This window comes from Gadus macrocephalus, chromosome 5 (assembly GCF_031168955.1).
Source record: "Gadus macrocephalus chromosome 5, ASM3116895v1".
NCBI lineage: Eukaryota > Metazoa > Chordata > Actinopteri > Gadiformes > Gadidae > Gadus > Gadus macrocephalus.
This window is the reverse complement of record NC_082386.1, coordinates 12,373,700-12,394,495: the sequence shown is the minus strand read 5'-3', so window position 1 is coordinate 12,394,495 and position 20,796 is coordinate 12,373,700. Positions and strand designations below refer to the sequence as shown.

Below are 20,796 nucleotides of genomic sequence, written 5' to 3'. Positions count from 1 at the left end.
CTATTATAGCTGTAACAAAGTGGGCGTGGCACGTTTTGTTGTGTGACGTAGGCCGTGACGTTGGCAGTCGGCCCTAACTGGCGGATATTTTGAAAATGGAAGGAATGGCAAAGTTTTGGAGGGGAAAAGAGTTACAATATCGACCACGATTTTAGGATCTAATGTCACATTCGTCGACGCATGCAGAACATCCATTTAACTGCATGCGTCGATAACGCCGACTTCGCTCAACATGAGTGTTTCAATCGGCGTCAGAATCGAGGTATGGTAAAATGTGCTAGCTTTAGCTAGTAGCTAGCATAACATTGACGATCGAAAAGCGGGATGCCAGCAAAATGGGATTTAACATTTAAAAAATAAGCGCAAACATTGTGTAATATTGTCAGGATAAAGTGAAGTAAAGCATTTGGGGAAGTTAACGCAGAAGGCTTATTGCTCAGCTCTCGGTTGCACCGTATCCTCTCGGGAAGCCTCGGGAGTCTCCGGGGAGCGGGCTGCTAGGAGACGGGACCAGGAGCTCATTAGCGGGAGGATGCCCGGGATAATTGCCGGGTGTTCGTTGGCCATATGACAGCGTCAGGTGGCGATGGCTTGTTTGGCTGTTAACGGTATTGTGGGAGGGTGTTGTGTGTGTGTTGACGACCCCGGGCGTCTGTGTACGACGCAGACGTCGGTGTGACAACATGTCACGACACAGAGGGACATTTTCCGAAGATGTCGTTTATTATTTCATCCATAACCTCTCCGCTGATTGCTTGATTAGTAAACATGAAGAAGGGATTTTATCTTACGCACAGGAACTGGGAATTGAGGTATAGTCCTTGTGAATGTGTCTTCCTGATTATTGGATATAAGGATGCGCCGATTGTGTATCTACCTCGATGAATGCATGCATTAAGCCATGATAATCCCATTGTATTACTGAGATGCTGTCGCTTACAGATGCCTTGTTATTCTTTCATTCAGGATTTTACGGTCCTCACCCTTCTTGGCAAGGGCTCGTTTGCATGTGTTTATCGGGCAAAGTCGAAAAATACCGGTGTGGATGTTGCAATAAAAATGGTAAGAAATTATGTATTCAAATTGTGTATCTTGTTTCCCATCAATGGAGTGTAAATTATCTTCAGAATGGCAAGTAATCTGTTGCACACAAAAGTGTTTAAAATGTTTACTACAGTGACGTTACTACTGTCAAGTTTGGTTATCTGTTGCCTTCCGCAGCAGTATAGCATCACTTTGTGGTTCAGTCACAGTACGTTAGGATTAGGCGTTACCTTGGATTCCCCATAGAATAAAACAACAGAAATTCTCACTGTCCGCTTATGGACAGATTGCCAGTTCAAGGTGTGCCAGGTCTATTACGGTCTGATTCATCAGCCACGCCCACATCTCCAGGGTATATAATTATCATCATTGTCCCATTCTGCAGATTGACAAGAAGGCCATGCACAAAGCTAGCATGGTCCAACGTGTAACCAACGAGGTGGAGATTCACTGTCGGTTGAAGCACCCTTCCATCCTTGAGGTATAATTACCTGTGTAACATACAATTTCCTGCACATGTATCATTATTATACCCTACAAAGAAATAACGTGTATTGTCTGCTTCAGATGTCTTCCAAAAGTTAACAAAGAAAAAAAAAAAAAAGTTGTATTTGCATTAATGATTAAATGATACAAACCATAGCAATGCAATCATTATTTATTTTTTAAATAACCGTGCCTGCCCTTATCAGCGTTGAACCGACGGGCGCAGCCTCCATCGTCCCTCGAGCAAAGCGTTTCTAATACTGTGTCTCTTTGCTTTTAAAGCTCTACAACTACTTTGAGGACAGCAACTACGTGTACCTGGTGTTGGAGATGTGTCACAACGGAGAAATGGGCCGCCACCTCAAAGACAGGAAGGCGCCGTTCTCTGAGGAGGAAGGTCAGTGGAGATTTGAGTCTAGAATCTTAGTCAGTTATTGAGTTGTCGTGTAACAAGCACCTTGCGATGCCACCTGTCACCACCCCCCCCCCCCCCCCCCCCCCTGTCATTAAGGAGGACCTGTTGCTTTGCTTTCCCAGCGCGGCACTTCATGCATCAGATCGTGAAGGGGATGCTGTATCTGCACACGCACGGCATCATGCACCGCGACCTCACCATGTCCAACCTGCTGCTGACCAGCAGCATGAACATTAAGATCGCCGACTTCGGCCTGGCCACGCAGCTCAAGCTCCCCACGGAGAAGCACTTCACCATGTGCGGCACGCCCAACTACATCTCCCCCGAGGTGGCCACACGCAGCGCCCACGGCCTGGAGTGCGACGTGTGGTCGCTGGGCTGCATGTTCTACGCCTTCCTCACGGGCCGCCCCCCCTTCGACACGGACACCGTCAAGCACACCCTCAGCAAGGTGGTGCTGGGGGAGTACCACATGCCCGGCCACATGACGCCCGAGGCCCAGGACCTCATCCGGCAGATGCTGCAGAGGGACCCGGCGCAGAGGCCCAGCCTGTCCACCGTGCTGGACCACCCCTTCATGACCCAGAGCCTGCTGGCCCGCACCAAGGAGCTGGGCCTGGGCGACCCGGGCTCCATGGACAGCGGCATCGCCACCATCTCCACGGCGTGCACCTCCTCCTCCACGTCGGGCGGCAGCGGCGGCAGCAACCGCCTCCAGCTGAGGGTGCGGCGCGCCATGGGCTCCGCCCTGCCCAACCGCATGACGCCCATCCCCACGCCGCCGCCGCACCACCCCGGCGGCGGCAGTGGCTGTTACGAGGACGACGAGTCGTGGCTGGAGCAGCGCTCGGAGGCGGCGCCCCGACCGGGCCGCGGCCGAGTGTTTGTCGGCGGGGACGACGGGGCGCCCCACTCCCGGTACCTGCGGAGGGCTCACTCGTCGGACCGCGCCCCCTGCGCGGCGCCGGGCCGCAGCAGGGCGGAGCTGGAGCGCTGCCACTCGGAGGAGAACCTGAGGGCGGCCTTCCCCGCGACCTCCGCCCCCCAGGGCTTCACGGAGCACGCCAGGCTGCCCTCGCCGCCCATCAAGCAACCCGCCAGGTGAGGCTCAGCGGAGCATGTGACGTCGTGAGGTCGCTCTCACTACGGCTTCCTGTCCGGGATCGGTTCTAACGTTAACATGGTTGTGCGTGGTTCCAGCTCTGGGTGTTTGCGACCCAAGCAGAGCGGTAACCCACCAGGCAACCGGCAGCTCCAGGACTCGGGAGTGTACTCCAACTGGTTCAACAAAGAAGGTAGAGTCCCCGCTCGATGGCTTATACCGCTGCGCTGCGATGCTTCCGCCCGAGCCTGGACGGAGCTCTTCATCCTCTCTCTCTGTCCCCCAGGGTCCGGCCTGCGGCCCGCAGACGGCAGCGCCCACAGCAGCGGCGGGAGCTTCCACAGCGGCAGGGAGCCACTGGGGGTCCACAACTCCTGGCCGGACCCCCACCACCACCACCACCAGCAGCAGCAGCAGCAGCAGCAGCGCGACCGGCCGCTCAGCCCTCACTACCACCTCCAGCAGTCCTCCTACCCGCCAGACCCGGAGAACTACAGGGAGAATATCCCGGGGGCCCCGGAGTTCCAGCCCCCCGGCGGACGAGAGCCGAAGCCCACCCAGAGCCTGACCTCCACGGGGGGGCAGACCAGGGAGAAGAAGACCCTGAGAGACGTCCTCCCCCCGCTGTGTGCTTCCAGACTCAAGCCCATCAGGCAGAAGACCAAGAATGCTGTGGTGAGCCCCCCCCCCCCGCCGCCGTCTGTCCCCCGCACCTTTAAGAGGGCCAATCAGCAACAGCCTTATTCACGCATGAATAACATTTGGATATGCTGCCCAATCTGTATCTTCTGAGTTTGAACTTCATGTCATGGTTTAATTGAACGTGTGGCCTTAGGTGAGCATCCTGGAGACGGGTGACGTGTGCTTGGAGCTCATCAAAGGTCAGGGCAGCCAGGAGCGGGTCAAGGATGTCCTGCGCATCTCCTGCGATGGTTCCATGGTGAGCTCCAGTTTGAATGCCTTTCTATCTGAACAACCTCTGACCCTAGAGGGCAGTATGTCCACTACGGCGGTCCTCTGAAGTGCTCTGTTCCCCCCCACATCTCCTAGGTCACCATATACCAGCCCAACGATGGGAAGGGCCTTCCGGTGTCGGACAGACCCCCCGCTCCCCCCGAAGACATCCTCATCTGTAGCTACGAGGACCTCCCAGGTACAGCAACCCGTCTGATGGAAGAACCCCAAATATCAGCTCCTAAAAGGATTAAAAGCCAATAACTCTTCCTTCTTTTAATTTGTTGTAGAAAAGTACTGGAAAAAGTACCAGTACGCGTCCAAGTTTGTGCAGCTGGTGAAGTCCAAGACGCCCAAAGTGTCCCTCTATACCAAGTACGCCAAGTGCATGCTGATGGAGAACTCTCCCAGCGCCGACCTGGAGGTCTGCTTCTACGACGGTGAGCTCTCGCCACCCTCAACCCCCCCCCTCCTCCCTCAAGCCCCCCTTCTCTCTCCCTCTCTGGGGGGAGCCCAATACTTCGGTGAGACCCGACTCCCCCGTCCTCACGTGTCTCTCTCCCCCTCCCTCCCTAGGGGCCAAGACCCACAAGACGTCGGAGCTGGTGCGCGTGGTGGAGCGGAGCGGCAAGGCGTGCACGGTGAAGGGCGAGGCGGGGCTGGGCGGCCTGAGCCCCGAGGGGCGCCGCTACGTGGAGCTGTCGGACGCGGGCCACGCCATGTGCCTGGCCCTGGAGGCCGCCGTCGCGGCCGAGGAGTCCCGCAGCCTCAGGAACACGGCCTACTTCCCCATCACCATCGGCAGGTGAGCGGAGACCCGGTCGCCACGCCCCCTCTACGTCTGATCTCTCCACGTTTTGGTCCTCTGCGTCCTGCCGTCCTGCTTGTGTTCTGAAGGCTGAGTTTGTCGCCCTCTGCAGGAGACCAGCTGACACTGACTCTGCACTCCAGCCCTCCCAGCCAACCCCGGCGGACGTGGCCTCCCCTCCAGCACCGCGGATCACCCCTTCGGTGTGTGTGCGACCTAGGGAGCCCCCCCCCCCCCCCCCCCGTAACGTCAACGCTGGGTTTCTGAGCTCTCCGTCTGAAGTGCTTTTGGTCGTGTTTCGTTTCTCCAGATGATCTCCTACGACGGCTCTGACTTCACCTCCGCCAGCCTGTCTAAGAAGTGTTCCCCGCGGGGGCGGGACCCCGCCCACTGCGAGGGGAAGGTGCTCAAGTCGGTGTTTGTGCCCAACATTGGCTGGGCCTCGCAGGTATGTGGTGCGCCACACCGTTTGTCACTCAGCTGCAAGTGGGGTCGTAGTTCTGATGATTAACCTGTGTGTGTGTGTGTGTGTGTGTGTGTGTGTGTGTGTGTGTGTGTGTGTGTGTGTGTGTGTGTGTGTGTGTGTGTGTGTGTGTGTGTGTGTGTGTGTGTGTGTGTGTGTGTGTGTGTGTGTGTTACCTCTCTAGCTGACGGGTGGAGAGGTGTGGGTGCAGTTCAACGACGGCTCCCAGCTGGTGGTGCAGGCCGGCGTCTCCTGCATCGCCTACACGTCACCGGAGGGACACTCCATCAGGTACTGTCGCCACCCAGACCACTTTGGGGCTAGTCTCTGATACACATCACTATATTAGATTAGATTAGGCTTTATTGATCCTTTTGGGATGACTCCCTCAAGGAAATTGATTGTCCAGTAGCTTACAGAAAGAAACACAATATTAAATTATATACAATATAAGATAAACAATACACTCTTAGGTAACTATAAAAAGTAAAATAAAAAGTAAACAGTAAACAATAATTATAATAATATAAGATAAACAATAAACTCTTAACTAACTACCTAACTATAAAAAGTAAAAAAAACAAAACAGTAAACAGTAAACAATAAACTCTTAGCTAATATAGAAAGTAGAGATAATAATATAAGTAAAATAAAAGATAAATGTAGAGAACTGTATAGAGGATTAATATAAATATATATAAATAAATAAATGTAAACATATATATAATAATAATACATTTAATTTAATTTATATATACACACAGTCGTTATAGAGTATGTTGTCGTATGTCTGTCCCCCACCTTGGCCTAACTATTCAATTCACTTAACCACAGGTACAGTCTCAAAGGGCTTAACAGGCCATATATTATGACCCCCCCCGACCCTAGCTCCCCTAGAGGGCAAGAAAACTTGCAGCTTCCTTGTTTTGATTCCCGTCTGTGGTCAGAATTGCTGGATGTCATTCCCCCTCTCTCCACCGTCCTCCTCCAGGTATAAGGAGAACGAGAGGCTCCCGGAGCACGTGAAGGAGAAGCTGCACTGTCTCTCCAACATCCTGGGGCTGCTGGCCAACCCGGCCATCCAGCGCCCCCACCAACCCCACTGAGCCTGCCCTGTTGCTGGGCAACCAGCACGGCCGTCACACCTTCAGGCAGCTTGTAAAGATGTGGATGTGACTTTTTTTTAAATGTACAGAAATGTTAAAGATTATGAAAAGATATTTTTTTAATGATTGAATGAACCTGTTTGTACAGTTTATATGTCTGCAATTGTTTGAGTGTTTGTCCTTTTATTTGTTTTTCTTGTGTTGAACTCCAAACATGTTTTCTAATGAAATTGATGATTTCATCAATGAAATCAGATGTGATTGCTGAGGCAATAAATTGGTTGGAGAATCGCTGCACTTTATTTTAACTTCTCTCCACACTTGGAAACATTTTGTGGAACAAAAAAAAAAACATTAAAGGTTTCCGAGCTATACTTCATGGTTTGAGTCCGGCGTTGTAAAGCAGGTTGTATAGAAGCCAACAGATTCCTCCTGAATCCTGCGTGTTGATGTAACGTTTTACATAAATACGGTTTGAGTAGCGTGATGCAGCGTTTCTGGACCGGCATACTGTTATGTGTTAAAGTGTCAAATACATTGAATATATCGATAGAAAACTAAGGCCTTGATGTAATTTAATAGACCGCTAAAGCCCATGATGAAAACATGCCGTTAGAAATTGTTAAACAAAAGTGCACGTTGATTTAGTAGGTTGGTTAACCAAGTAGGCTACCACAAGCCTTTTCTGCGTTTCAAACTCAGACCGGTTTCCTTTTCTACACGTTTCGGCAAACCTCTGATCTCCAGTGTAAGACCAGGAGTGCTGGATGTTGTCCGTGGTCATCCAAGGCCATACTATCCAGCAACAACAAAATAGCTTATCGCGTCTCATAGAAATTCAAGCGGAAACCGCCATATTTAATTTGCTTGAACAAGTCTGGCTATCCTAAAGTCCTAAATCAGTGAGTTTCACCGGGGCCCGACCACTATTACAGGGGAAAAAGGTACTTTAATATTACAGGGCTGGGCCGGATCATTCATTGAGATTTGAGAGGCACAATCTTTTGTACCTTCATTAGAATCGCTCCTTCGCAAGAATTATCAAAGAACTCCAGTAGGGGGCGCCAGGACTTTAAAATCACAAGAAGCGCAAAGAGTGACCGTTCTGTTGGTGAGAAATATGTGAAGTGTTCGCTGAAAGGTCCTGCATGTTAATTAACGTTTACAATTGAATTTCCCTCACCGAGAATGTTCACAAATCCGCTCACAATATGTTGACAGGACACCGAAACAGCCTGCCCTGGCCATCATATCCCTTCTTTTCCGGGTAGGCTATACTAGGTTATTAACTTATCCTGGAAATGATAATATTATATTAAACAAATCCCAGCACCACACCAAAAGGAGGCAGCAAATCAGAGCTAAACATATCTATCTGCGTTTCATTTCCACATGGTAAGAGAGCAACACAAAACAGGTATATAATATTTGGATGTTTTATTTTCTTTAAATCAAGCAGGTAACATTTCATTAGTTTACACAATCTGATATTTGGAGCCATTTGCAAATATGCTCATAAATTACATAATTTGTAATCCTTATCTAAAAAAAACCATAAGAATGAGGTGGTTAATGATCAATATTGGGATCAACAGTGATCACCCTACTAATGTAGGCATTACGTATGCAGGCAGAAAAAGAAAAGTTCCCATTAAGGTCTCATGTGAAACACCACAGGTCTGAAATACTCAGGAACACATGAAAATGGCACAAAAATGAATTTCACTCTCCAACCTTTTGCTAAAGAGACGTTGACAGGCCCACAGAGAGCCTGGAGCTCACGGGACAACATTCACACACATTCCGTTTCATGAAGAGGTCAGATTATCGTCAGACCATAGACATTACATGTAAGGACACTGAACATTTGGCCGGATTACACATAAAAATGCAATCCAAAACAAAATGGGTAAAGATAAAGCATGTTTATTGATGCGGCAAACAAAGGTTCAAATATCCTCCAAAGCACTTCAAGCCCTCAAAGAATGAAACTCAAAACGCAGATGAGGTAAAAGAAGAAACTTCTAAATTAAAGTGGAGCGACCCAGGGACAAGTCTGGTTTGGGTTAAAGATTATGGATGGTTAACTTTGTGTAACGTGTTTGGACAAGCAAGTTTAGGCTTTAGGCAAGCGAGTTTAGGCAAGCGACTTCAGGTATTAGGCATGCGACTTCAGGCAAGCGACTTCAGGTATTAGGCAAGCGACTTCAGGTATTAGGCAAGCGAGTTTAGGTTTTATGCAAGCGAGTTTAGCCAAGCGAGTCAAGCTAAGCGAGTTTAGGTTTTATGCAAGCGAGTTCAGGTATTAGGCAAGCGAGTTCAGGTATTAGGCAAGCGAGTTTAGGCAAGCAAGTTCAGGTATTAGGCAAGCGAGTTTAGGCAAGCGAGTTTAGGCAAGCGAGTTTAGGCAAGCGAGTTCAGGTATTAGGCAAGCGAGTTTAGGCAAGCGAGTTTAGGCAAGCGAGTTTAGGCAAGCGAGTTCAGGCATTAGGCAAGCGAGTTTAGGCAAGCGAGTTCAGGTATTAGGCAAGCGAGTTTAGGCAAGCGAGTTTAGGCAAGCGAGTTTAGGCAAGCGAGTTTAGGTATTAGGCAAGCGAGTTCAGGCATTAGGCAAGCGAGTTTAGGCAAGCAAGTTCAGGTATTAGGCAAGCGACGCGAGTTTAGCCAAGCAAGTTCAGGTTTTATGCAAGCGAGTTTAGGTTTTATGCAAGCGAGTTTAGACAAGCGAGTTTAGGCAAGCAAGTTTAGGTAAGAGAGTCAAGTTACTTTAGGCCTCACTTTATTTGCGGTTAAATTGCGGCATTAGGTTTAGAAAGAAGGTTAAGATCCAGGCTCAGGTTTGCTTCCAGCCTCGTCCCTCTAGCCGCTCCCTATAAAGAGGGTTCCCAGCTACCGTGTTAAAATACAACAGCTGGGATTACAGATGTGGAGTACAGAAATAAATGACAAAGATTGATTCAAACATTCTTCCCCCAAAATGTGGTGCAACATAATGGAGAAAATAATTACTTTCTCTCCATTGAAACCCAGTCATATTTTACGATCTCAAGAGGTCCCGCCGCAAGGGGCGGACTTACAAGCTCTATAGAGTGTGCACTGTGTGTTAATGTTGGGTGTGGATTAATGTGCTGGTGTAGCCAGGGATCCTCAGGGTTTATGGGGAGTAGGACACACTGGTGTAGTTCAGTACTGTGAAGTAAATTGATGCAAAAAGTAGAATCAGTTTCAAGGGCAATCAAATGTCTATAAATGCAGGAACAGACCCATCTGGTCTCAATCAGCATTTGATTTCATAGACTTAAATTAGCGAAAAAACAAGCATTTATTTACCGCAACAGTCCTAGTCCTGGAGAACCAGGTTTCAAAAAATGTCAATACGAGCCTCCAGGTGCATTGGAGTTACTGCATTTAATTAACTTTAATTTAATTAAGAGCACACTAGTCAGTGGAGATGTTCACAGAAAAGACTGGTCTTCAGCCTTTATAAAGATCAGGAGGGATTATACAATTGATTATTGACGCGTTAGGTCTGTTCAAGGAGGAAGTAAATATTTACCAGCGTTGGGTCTCTGCACCATGACACCCAGCTGCCGCACATCTGGTCTCCCTTTAAGTCGCCTGAAGGAGAGGTCAACTTAATTGAACCTAAGGGGAATGGGTCACATGAAAAGGTAAGGATAAATCAAAGCTAAACATAGAAAGGATGAAAACAAGCATTGTCCAACATGGGGTTCGGCGATATTTTGATGTAAAAACATTTAGGTGTACGATCCAACCATCAAAAACAGGCTCTTATCATGTTTCCAATGTGCCCAGAGTTGCTACAAACTCATCGGCCACCAGGTGGCAGACTTCATTTTGGCAGTAGAAGGAGCAAAATAGCCATCCAGCTTGAGTACAGCAATAGTAGAGGAGCGAGTCAAAATAATGCGTTTGAGCACCTTCAGCCATTGGCTCTTGTTCAAGGACATCCCACTGATTGGCGGAAGTCAGATCTTATTCTCTAGAAAGTTTGTTACAGAAGAAGCCCCTAGTATCAAAGCAACATACCCGCCAAACAAAACTAACCTTGTTGAATAAATGAAAATGTCTTCAAGATGGTGAATCCAGTATCTTGCCGGTTCCACATGGAGTCTCTAGTCTGCTGCGCTGTAGGCCTTAGGTCTGTCCTCTGCTCCGGGACGAGGTCCTGAGTATAAAGAACCAGTCAGTCATCAAGCTGCTTGGTGTCTTCAAAGAGGTGGAGGTTTGACCGCCTGCACCATGAGGCTGGCCTCTGCCTCCAGTATGGGACCATTTATCAGCGGATCTGAACTGCAGAACTTTAATCACATCAGCTGTAGATTTATATACCTTCTCCGGAAAGATGAGTGGGGGGGGGGGGGGGGGGTCGTCAGCCCCTGAGCAGTGATCTTCATCCCCAGTGACTCCTTCAATCCTGCTGGAGCAAACACTCAGTTACCATTTGGAGATAACCCAGCTACCCTAGTGTACTCACGACTAAGTGATACAACCCGGTTCAGTGTTTCCCCCAGACAATGTCTTAGTCAAGGTGGTGGGGGGGGGGGGGGGGGGGTGCTTCGGTGAGGGTTTCAGTTCGCAGAGGGTTTCAGTTCGGCCAGATCCGGCCCGCGAGAGCCAAATGAGCCACATGTTATCTCCAAAAAAAAAATACTTATCTATATTTTTTGTACTTGAGGAAAGTATGTTTTCTTTCCCTACGAGTTTTGCACTTTGTTATTGCAAAAATTATTTTTAATATATAATTTTTCTCCATTGGTAGTCAAGGCGGGGCCCTACTGTTAAGCCGGCCTTAACCATACAGTGCTGGGGGAAACACTGCAGTTACTTGAGTTAAACATTAGAGTTTAGTCCCCAAATGGCGATACCACCAGTTCATGGCTGCGCTCTTTGATTTTCTCGTTGATCAGATTGACCTGGAGAAAGAGCTTACCTTCCATGGATGAGGAGCTGGTTGGTCTAATCACGAGCCGCCTTCGGACCTCCACCGCCGGAACCCCAAGCCGTCCTCCACCGCCGGGACCGTCTCCTCCAGGACCTCCACCGGGCCAACCGCCTGGACCTCCGCAACGTCGCCTCATTTGTTCTGAAATGTGACACATGTTCTATTTGCACCCCGGACATTCCTCCCCGTTCATGATGCACTGGAGAAGAGTTTAGATTTACTGGTTGAGGAGCCGACGCCGCCTCCAGGACCTCCAGGCCACCGCCGCCTCCAGGCTGGCCTCTGCCTCCAGGCTGGCCTCTGCCTCCAGGACCTCCGCCTCAGTCCTTCTGAAAGGCGAATGACACGTTCCATTTACACACTGCACATTTCTCCCCGTACATGATGCAGATAATCAACTCCTCTGCTTTAGCTCCCACAGATGTCACTGATGCCATACTGTGCAGTCTTGAGTGAGGTATTATTTAACCCAACAGCCAGCCACACACACCTAGCCTACATCCTGGCGCTGGTCCTAGTGGCTGAGAATGCATCTGACATTTTTCAGAACACCTCAGAGTTGCTGTGGCTGCATGTCAAAGGTTTAATTCTAAACAATTCACCAAGCCTAGAAAAAATGTGCAGCTGTGCAGTTCCGTGTCTCACCGTTCTGCATCCCTTGGGCTGCACGGCTCCCGGCCTTCCCTCCATCTGCAGCGAGCGCCTCCAGACGACCGCCACGGACCTCACGGCGAGCACCTCCAGACGACCGCCACGGACCTCACGGCGAGCACCGCCATCACCTCTACTGAGACAAGATACAATCTATTTCAACACTGGAGATTTTTTCTCCTCGCTCACTCAGATGTCAGTAGCTTATCTTCTCCCATACTGGGCGTTCTTGTGAAGTATCATTTCCTATAAACTCCAGTGATGGCTGAATTCCAGTTTTATTCTGAACCGTTTGACCACGCCATGGAGGAGTTTATAGGATGTGCAGTTCCACGGCTCACCCGTCTGTTCCTGTAGGACTGAACGGCTGCTGGCCACCATCCACCTGCAGCTCCCAGCTCCAGACCCGCTCTGTTGAAGCCTCTGGGAGTACAATCCGCTCCTGAACAAAAACAAACCACTGTTCATAAATCATTTGGTACTCTGCAATCCTTGCAAATATTATGAAGCATGAGCTTGAATAGAAACTGTTCAAATCCTGTATAATGATTAATTGTTGTACAAATGTGTATAGTTCTATTGATTACTTTTTTACTTCTATAAAACATTTAGTGAATAGTGGGAAACTACACAAGAAAAGTAAATGAATGCGGTTTTAACGCGGTTATATTAGTAAAGCAAGTCTTACCCAAAAAGTCAATAAATGGTGACCACATTTTATTATTATTATTATTATTATTATTAACTATTTAGTGCTTCACTAAATTCCTATAGCAAGTGGAAACGTTACTCTCCTTCATTGGTGATGTTGATGTTCCTCGATATCTTCCAATGGACTCGTTGTGAAATCCTTCTGGATCCTCTGCGTTGAACTGCGTTGTTCAATTTCCAAGGGGCGTGTCTAAAGGGCGCGATCTAAAACGATGCTATGCTATTGGATAGGCCTCGACTAATCATAGCATTGGAACGGGTAATGCAGAAATACATATTCCTCAAAATCTTTAGTTCACCAACTTCCATCTTTGTTGTTGAAACACCTCTGCATGTTGCGTATATCCAACCTCACATTAGATAGCCTAAAGGGTTGTTATTGGTCGGTCTATTTCGTACCGGGCAGAAAACGTTAGATAACGGAGGGGCGCCTGACCGCATATTTTGAAGAGCAAATTATATTTGAGGTCCGTCTAGTTCCGAAGCTATCGGTGAAACACGCAAAACGAATATTGAAATGTTAATTTTGGCATTTAATTTGCATCTACATTTTGCCAGTGAAGGAGTTTAGGTTTGCCAATCCGAGGTCTAACAGGCAGTAAACATGTTCATTAAAATACAAATGCAAAGTCCACAGAACATACGCGAATAAAAACCACATTGCACCACCAGCGGTCAACAGCAGCAGCAGCAAGTGTATTGAAAGTAGAAAAGTAGTAAAGAGAAGAATAGAATTGGGAGAGTGGTGTGCAAGTCAGACACCGCATCTAACCCAGGACCACCTTGCAGATCACAAGCAGCAAACCTTCTACCAGACCAACCCAACACACATCAACAGGCCCCCAGTCAGTAGGTTCAGTCAGACAGGTTTCCACAGAAGGGCTCAGTGGGGTTATGGGTTGAGCAAAAACAGAACCCTTTCTTCCTTCCACAAGTTTCCATCATGGATTTTTCGGACATGTGGAGTCGGACATGTTTCAAGTTGTCCGTGGATTCCTGAGGGCAGTGAAGTATCTGCAGAAGGTGACGTCCAGGTCCAGCGGTCTGCCGCATTGACCACGAGATCTTTAACCGAGTGGGACCGCCTCCGTTTGTAGTAGGCCTACAACATTTTGTGTTCAACAGTGTGGAGGTCCTGTAGTTTCCATCAGAGTTGCTGCAGTTCTTCCATGCTGCTTCCACAGTGAGCAGAGGACACTTCCCAGTGTGGTGGTCGGTGCTGTAGCGGTCCGCAGCGTTAGTTAGTCAGTCGATCCCATAGATAAACCACTCAACACAAACTACCACTTCCATCAGCAAATCCACTTTAACCTCCAGCGGTAAAACATGCACAATAGAGGGGCGAGAACAGACGACAGGAGGAGATGGGGAGAGTAACATGTGCAGTGCTCATGAAGGAAGTACCCGCGTTACTCACTGCGTGGGTCCTGGTGGCGGGGGGTCCACGTCGGTGGCCACGATGTCCGGATTGTTCAGCCCACGCAATCCAAAGCAAAATGAACGATTAAAATCCGTCACAGTGGGGGTGCTTTATAAGGAGAGGCGGGGGAGACGCAGCTGAAATCAATTAAGAACTAGTGACCAGAAGAACGTGATTGGTTGTGAGCGAGAAGCTCAAGATTGAGACGGCAAAGGCCTGCGTATTGGTTAGAGCAAATAACGTCTGGTGTAATCCATTTGTATGGTACGCCGGTACGTGCTAGTGGTAAACTGCCAATCTCCCAGCTTTCTTGCGGCATTTGCGGAGGCACGTCCCCTTTTGGTCGTAGAAGCTTTCCTGTTTCTCATGTACGCATTTGCGCTTTTTCATGGGCGGCGACGCTAGGGAATAGAACCGTGGTGTGAAGGATAGTGGAGCCCAAACCCAAACACACACTTCGGCGCGTCAAAAAGAACACCACCATTATTTCGGACATAGGCCTACTAGCTCACACCAGCGCTCGGCGGCACGCCGACCCACTAGGCTTCACGCCACTGTTCTATTCCCTAGCGTCGCCACTCCTGAAAAAGCGCTTTCTTAAAGCTGTTTGGTACATCTCGGCTTGACAGCTTGTGATGTAAACAATTTTAGTCCCTGCTATTTCTGATGAAATGTTTCAAGCTAACCACAGTTATGAATGGTTTCTTCAACCACATAATGGACAACACCATATAAGGTTGTAATGATTTTGTAGATAAGATAAGACTACAAACATGGCCACTTTGCCAAGACAGACCAAATGTTTACCTGGGTAAATTAGAACATGTAGGCGTGGCTTAATTACTGTTCCGCCCACTCCCGATATAACAGTTTTTTTACCTGTGTTCGAGAGATGCTTCATGAACCACCACCAGAACGCAAGCCCGTTTACCGTGTCTCTGTTAGAATAAACCACGTGTTGATTTTTTACCACTCTTCGAGTCATACCTGCACGAGACGACCATACCACAAAGGATCTAAATAGTTTTTCATCATTTGATAAATAAAATGTAGGCCTAAAAATCCAAATCCTGGAGAAAGAAGTGTGGGACCTGCCTAACGTCCACACCAGGAGCGAAGTTTCGCTGCGAATATTTCTGTTCGCTTTGGTCGCTCAAGTCGCTCATGACGTACAATTCAATTATGCAGACGCATTTAAAGGAGCCATCTGCTTTTAGTACAGACAGCCATATCAAAGAGTTAACTCCCATACACTTTGGCCATATTGCCGAGACGGTTTTGCTTGTTGGATAAAGTGCTTTGACAACAGTGATTCCCCCCAATATAAAAAAACTCCTAAAATGTAGGCTAATTACAACCGAGAACAAAAAACCCTGCGTGCTGTAGTAGGCTAGTTAAAATATGTTTCACTGATCTCCATCTGCACTCATTCGTCGCACTCAAAACAAATAGACATTGGCGCACATGGCTAATTTGCATACGTGCACAGGGCTGGTTGGCTCCGCAAAGCAAATAATGGAACATATCTATCTATCAACGCGTGTCTATTTTTAATGTGATGTATTGTGTGTATGTCCAGTCAGACTTGTTCTGTGTGGTCTTGTAGGCTACTGTCCTGTGTGGGCCGAACCACCTAAATGGATTCCCGACGATTTGTGTCGTTTGGTATTAATAAAGACTTGACTAGGAATAGAGGGATAAAAGACAAGAGATATATTGTCATTTATCCCTCGTCTTGTCGATTAGTTTGTTTATGTGACGATTTCAAAAACTTTTTGGGTTTTGTTTAAAGCATGCTACACGCGATTGGTTGGTTAGATTGGTGGCATGGAAAGCAAATTAAAATGATTCCCGCTTAAATACAAACGTTCTAGATGTATAAATACTCCCGCTTATCATCACTTGGTATCCAAACCACTATGGCGTTTCAATCTCCGATCTGAAAAAGGGTTGGCAGCGGGTGCGGGTGCCCAGTTACAGCCACGATTAATACTTCAGCCGACATTTTGTTCAGTGAGTGAATAAAGGTAGGTAGGAACCAAAGTGCCTGCCGGTGTTCCCTGGGATCCACGCAAGCGAAGAGCGTCTACATTCCGATTGGCTGTCACTGTTTGGCCGCTGAAGCGCGTCATAGTCATTTGCATAAAGTTAAAACGTTTTAAACTTTTTTTTGACGCTCTGGTCGCTCAACTTTGGCAGCTGGTAGCGTTGGTCGCTTTGGTCGCTCTTGCCATGGCTCTTGCCCATAGAAAGTGAATGACTTCCGGCGATTTGGTCGCTCAATTCGCTTCTGGTGTGGACGTACAATATGCGTCTTATTGGTGGTTGTTGAAGAGTAACTATCGCTAATGCACAGCGCGGCAAAATGTTAAATTGAGGGTCAAATGGGGCAAATTACCCTTTTCCCATCCGTTCAACCACCGTTGCTATCTACGTCTGGTGCTTAAGCAGGCGGTTACATTTAATTAGTTAAGTGATAAAACTAAAAGGGCTGGGAAATTCTGCCTCGATGACTACATCACTTTAAATCATCATTTAATGAACGCAGCGTCTCATCTCATCTTCGTCCGCTTATCCGGGGTCGGTTCGCGGGGGGAGCATATGCATGTGTACGTTTTTCAAATGACATTTAGTAATGGAAGCCTTCCCTCAGTTGCCCCAAATGCAATTTGAAACCTCCAAGAAAGCCATGGGAGAATCTAGGAGGAATATGGGTCTCCAAGTCCTTGAGGCATCAGGTACAATAACTTAAATAATGAATAACTTAAAGGCACTCCACATGAATTCAGATTAAACGTATTATGCAAATACGCTTTCTTTCAGTCTTCGATGAAGAGACATGTTCAATGTGTGGAGCTGACAGGCCCCCTGGAGAAGCACCTGCCAACACAGACTGGGTGAGTAGTTCAACGTGGAATCGTGATGTGACATGTGTTGGTAGCAACTTACTAAGTTACTGTAATAATATTACCCCAATAGATAACAGCACTTATTCCTCCATGAGTTATATGTATTACACTACTTTTCTTAAGTAACTTCACCGACGCTTGTGATATACCAGTTAAACTTAAGTGTTGCTACCAACTGACAAAATCATGTGCATGAATAAATCATGAATTCATTTTTAAATTCAACAGATCCAGTGTGATAAATGTGACCGGTGGTTCCATGCCCTCTGTTTGACCATGGACCCCAGGACACTTAAAGAGCTCAAGCAAAAGCAATGGCTGTGCAAATAAATATTTTACCTGTTACCTGTCCTACAAGTGCCTCATGACCTTTATATTACCTTTACATTTCTCTCGTTCCGCTGCTGCAACGCACCACATCCCATGAGCCCCAGCCAGCATGTCTCCTCTCCTTCTCTTCGCTGCTGTGTTGGCCTTAGTGCTGTGTGCCAGGCACCGACTGATATGACCATACTAACTGTTGTACTGACTACTTACACAAGGAACCATGTGATTTTACTGTATAGATTTAGAGAAAATGTCATTTGAAAAACGTACACATGCATATTCTACTGGCCAATGGAGTCGAAGGTCCGCACTGGCGGCCAACTTGCCACAGCCAGCTGCTCACCCATAACACTGTATTGACTTGGTAGTGGTACATGTACTTTTTAAATATCCATAACCACCTTGCAACATTTTCAAACGGTTTGTTTTGTTATAAACGTCAGAGATGTAGTTACGGCACTGCATACTTGATAGGCCTACTGATGAATAATTATGTTAGATTAAAAAAAAAAAAAGTTCTAAAATAGGTACAATATTATAACCACAGTTTGTAAGAAACCAAACCGTTGGTAAACCGGTTGAAAATGTAGCAAGTTATGGTTATTTAAAAAGTACATACCACTACCAAAACAATGTTATGGGTGAGCAGCTGACTGGCAAGATGTCCGCAAGTGCGGACATTCTAGACGCCGCCGTAAGACAGCTAGTGTGTTCTATATATCTACCCGCACGTAGGTGAAGGGTTTTATTTTGAAAACGTTGCGAGATACCACCTCTGATACCACCCAAAGGCTGTTTCGAGTAAAGGCGCACGAAGATTTTGTGTGACGGCTGGCTTAACCGCGGATGAACGAATTATTGGTCATATAACCTATGACCAAATCATGATGCCTTCAGTCCCCCTAAAGAGGCGTTTAGTATAGTAGTTATATCATATAGATGTAAACCACATAAAAAAATCTATGTCTGTAGGTTACAGATTGCATTTTGAGTTTGATTTTGATTTGCAGTGAACAGGATTTAGTGGGATGTCCGTCCTGTTTCAGAGATGACCACAGTTCAGGGTTAACCATTTATTTCCCATGTAGAAGCACACACAAAGGAGAACACAACGTAGGACATACAGTATAGTTGCGTACACAACAGTTTAGTTCCCCCAGAACACAGGAGAGCACGACGGACACGCCCTGTTACCGTGTACACGACCAACCACCATCAGTAAAAGAGGAGGAGTTTCGATTCCTCCACCTCCGCTCCCGGCAGGAATACCAGGGACAATCTTTTCCCAGAGCACCCTCACCTCGATTTCTCCAAATATAACATACTTATGATAATTTAACAGTAGCTGTAACGACTCATGTTGTCGCCATGAAAAATGGCATATAAATGGAATATTCCCCTTCTCTAAAGGGCCGGAGATTCTGTAAAAATAGCTCCAATGACTATCGTTAGTACTACCGCTACCGTCTCCCCCCTTACTGACAGGCGCTCCTCCTCACGCCCAGTAGTTCACCATCTGATAAACATCCAAGGTTTGTTCATTACTTCACTCGCTTACTCATTTTCATTGTTTGACATATCTATACATCTTTATAGATATAAGTAGATAGATACAGATATATCAATGAAATCACCCTTCCCTCCCCAATAAAATCTCAATAAAATAAAGTTAGATTTTGTAGATATCAGGACAGACAACCTAAAACAGGAGTAAAAAAGTTCTCACAGTGAACATTGGGAGCAGGAAAAAGGATTTTCTGTTTTTAAAACTCAAATCATCGTTTTCACATAAAAACACAGCAGCTGGAACGGAAGGTAGGGGAGGGAATCGAACCCCACTACGCTAGAACCACGGGTTGCTCAATAACTGCGGCTGGCGTAAGTGCTGAAGTCAGGGTTTTATTATATTAGAAGGTCAAAGGATCCATAAGCAAAAAATCGAATCATTGGGAAATATCCCTGTCACCGTCGCAAATTATCTATTCCAATTTAGATTAGTGGACAATTAAATAGTTTACAACTTGTTTTAGTCTAATCACTTTTACAAACAAATATAAAAGTCAATTGGTTTTTAGTCTCGTCAATTGTAATTTACCTAAACCTCTATAGAAACGGCACCGCAGGTGACTGACGTCTCATTTCCAAAAATCTTCTTCAGCAGATTTCCGTTTAAAACCTTTTGCACGATTTCCCACATGGATGATGTGGAAGTAATTTAGAGGCATGACAAAATAGAGAGGCCGTTTGACCGCAGCCCTGATCAAGCACTTGGAATTCAAACACTATGGAATCCTTTGGATAACGGAATGTGATTTTATGTACAGTGCTGTCTGGAAAACACTGAACCAGGGCCTGAGCCCCAAGCCACGACGCTGGGCTGTTTGGGGCAACACTAAACACCTGCTGACCCACAACGCTCTGGAACGATGCAGCGTTCCGGGCCCACCCACAGCGCTACAGGCCCAACACAATGCTCCGGAGCAGCACAACGCTCCGGGTCGACCCACAGCGCTCCGGACTGACCAACAGCGCTCCGAACTGACCCAAAGCGCTCCGAACTGACCCAAAGCGCTCCGAACTGACCCAAAGCGCTCCGAACTGACCCAAAGCGCCCCGAACCGACCCACAGCACTCCGGAGCAACACAACGCTCCGGACCGACAACATGGAACTTCCACGGTCGGCTAGAACCAAAACGACATTTGGTCACATGACCTCGGAGCCAACGTCTCCTGACTGGTCACGGTGGTGTCTGCGGTGGTTTCGGCGGGGGTCCTTGAGTAGATTTCCAACCGGCGAGCTGTGAGAATGACATGTTGATGGCACGCAGAATAGTAAACAGCTCAGAACTCTGATTGACCGACCTCGTGCCGACGTCAATATCTTGGTCTGGTCGGAACTCTGCCACGCTGAAAACACCTTGAGTGGTTCTCCGGCCACGCGGGGACAGGGGAGCGAATGTCATCGGAATACAAAACGGGAGCGAGCCACCGGAACGTTAAACCTGCCCCGCTGAGGGTTTCTCCCCGGGGCCGAAATCGAGTGTCCCTCTCGGCCTTATCACCTTACATGGGCATTCCCCCACACATACACCACCCCCCCCCCCCCCCCCCCAACCCTTCAGCGACAGAAGTTATTACAGAGTTCCCAATGGTTCACATCACATTGTCAGGTCTTCTGCGACCAAATCAAACATACAAAAAGGCAGAGCGAGAGAGAAAGAAAGCCGTCACCTAATCACCATCGAATCGGAAAAAGTTTTGTTTGTTTGATTACAGATATATTATAACTATTATGACCAATCACTTATTATTAGAGTCAAGCGTTGTTATCCCATCTGGTCAGGGTGGATGGTGTGCCTCGGGGAGGGGGGGAGGGGGGGGCCTGCGGGGAGGGGGTGGGGGCTGGAGGTCGGAGGTCAGAGGTCACTGCGAG

At 47.6% G+C, this 20,796-nt stretch overlaps 2 protein-coding genes and 4 long non-coding RNA genes across 9 annotated transcripts in view; 3 read left to right on the top strand and 3 right to left on the bottom strand.

Annotated features, from left to right (window-relative positions):
• The first annotated feature begins 40 nt into the window (after positions 1–40).
• plk4 (polo-like kinase 4 (Drosophila)) lies at positions 41–6,752 on the top strand. Of its 2 annotated transcripts, none has more exons than XM_060052389.1 (15): positions 41–262; positions 967–1,062; positions 1,430–1,525; positions 1,813–1,927; positions 2,068–3,046; positions 3,146–3,240; positions 3,334–3,722; positions 3,883–3,987; positions 4,098–4,200; positions 4,292–4,441; positions 4,578–4,806; positions 4,922–5,012; positions 5,120–5,257; positions 5,457–5,563; positions 6,264–6,752. In XM_060052389.1, the coding sequence occupies exons 1-15, from the start codon at positions 233–235 to the stop codon at positions 6,376–6,378; spliced, it is 2,838 nt and encodes a 945-aa protein (XP_059908372.1). In that variant the 5' UTR covers positions 41–232; the 3' UTR covers positions 6,379–6,752. The 2 variants fall into 2 exon arrangements, with proteins under 2 accessions (XP_059908372.1, XP_059908371.1); XM_060052388.1 differs by lacking the exon at positions 41–262 and adding an exon at positions 276–812.
• Positions 6,753–8,288: 1,536 nt separating this feature from the next.
• LOC132457967 (uncharacterized) lies at positions 8,289–10,072 on the bottom strand. Its single transcript, XR_009525803.1, has 2 exons — positions 9,935–10,072; positions 8,289–9,567 (listed from the first exon to the last, which is right to left on the bottom strand). It is a non-coding gene; the product is annotated as an uncharacterized LOC132457967 (long non-coding RNA).
• On the top strand, positions 8,553–10,024 carry LOC132457969 (uncharacterized). The gene is made up of 3 exons (XR_009525805.1): positions 8,553–8,589; positions 8,961–9,569; positions 9,938–10,024. It is a non-coding gene; the product is annotated as an uncharacterized LOC132457969 (long non-coding RNA).
• A 428-nt stretch (positions 10,073–10,500) lies between the features above and the next one.
• On the bottom strand, positions 10,501–11,548 carry LOC132457968 (uncharacterized). The gene is made up of 3 exons (XR_009525804.1): positions 11,333–11,548; positions 10,732–10,816; positions 10,501–10,634 (listed from the first exon to the last, which is right to left on the bottom strand). It is a non-coding gene; the product is annotated as an uncharacterized LOC132457968 (long non-coding RNA).
• A 4,890-nt stretch (positions 11,549–16,438) lies between these two features.
• LOC132457492 (uncharacterized) lies at positions 16,439–17,384 on the top strand. The gene is made up of 3 exons (XR_009525683.1): positions 16,439–16,864; positions 16,950–17,023; positions 17,264–17,384. It is a non-coding gene; the product is annotated as an uncharacterized LOC132457492 (long non-coding RNA).
• A 1,036-nt stretch (positions 17,385–18,420) lies between these two features.
• Positions 18,421–20,796, bottom strand: part of itpk1b (inositol-tetrakisphosphate 1-kinase b) — a 33,425-nt gene continuing 31,049 nt past the window's right edge. For all 3 annotated transcript variants that reach the window (XM_060052381.1, XM_060052384.1, XM_060052382.1), the window contains one exon: positions 18,421–20,796. This exon is cut by the window's right edge and continues 325 nt beyond it. In XM_060052381.1, the coding sequence (XP_059908364.1) occupies positions 20,787–20,796 (10 nt within the window). In that variant the 3' untranslated portion in view covers positions 18,421–20,786.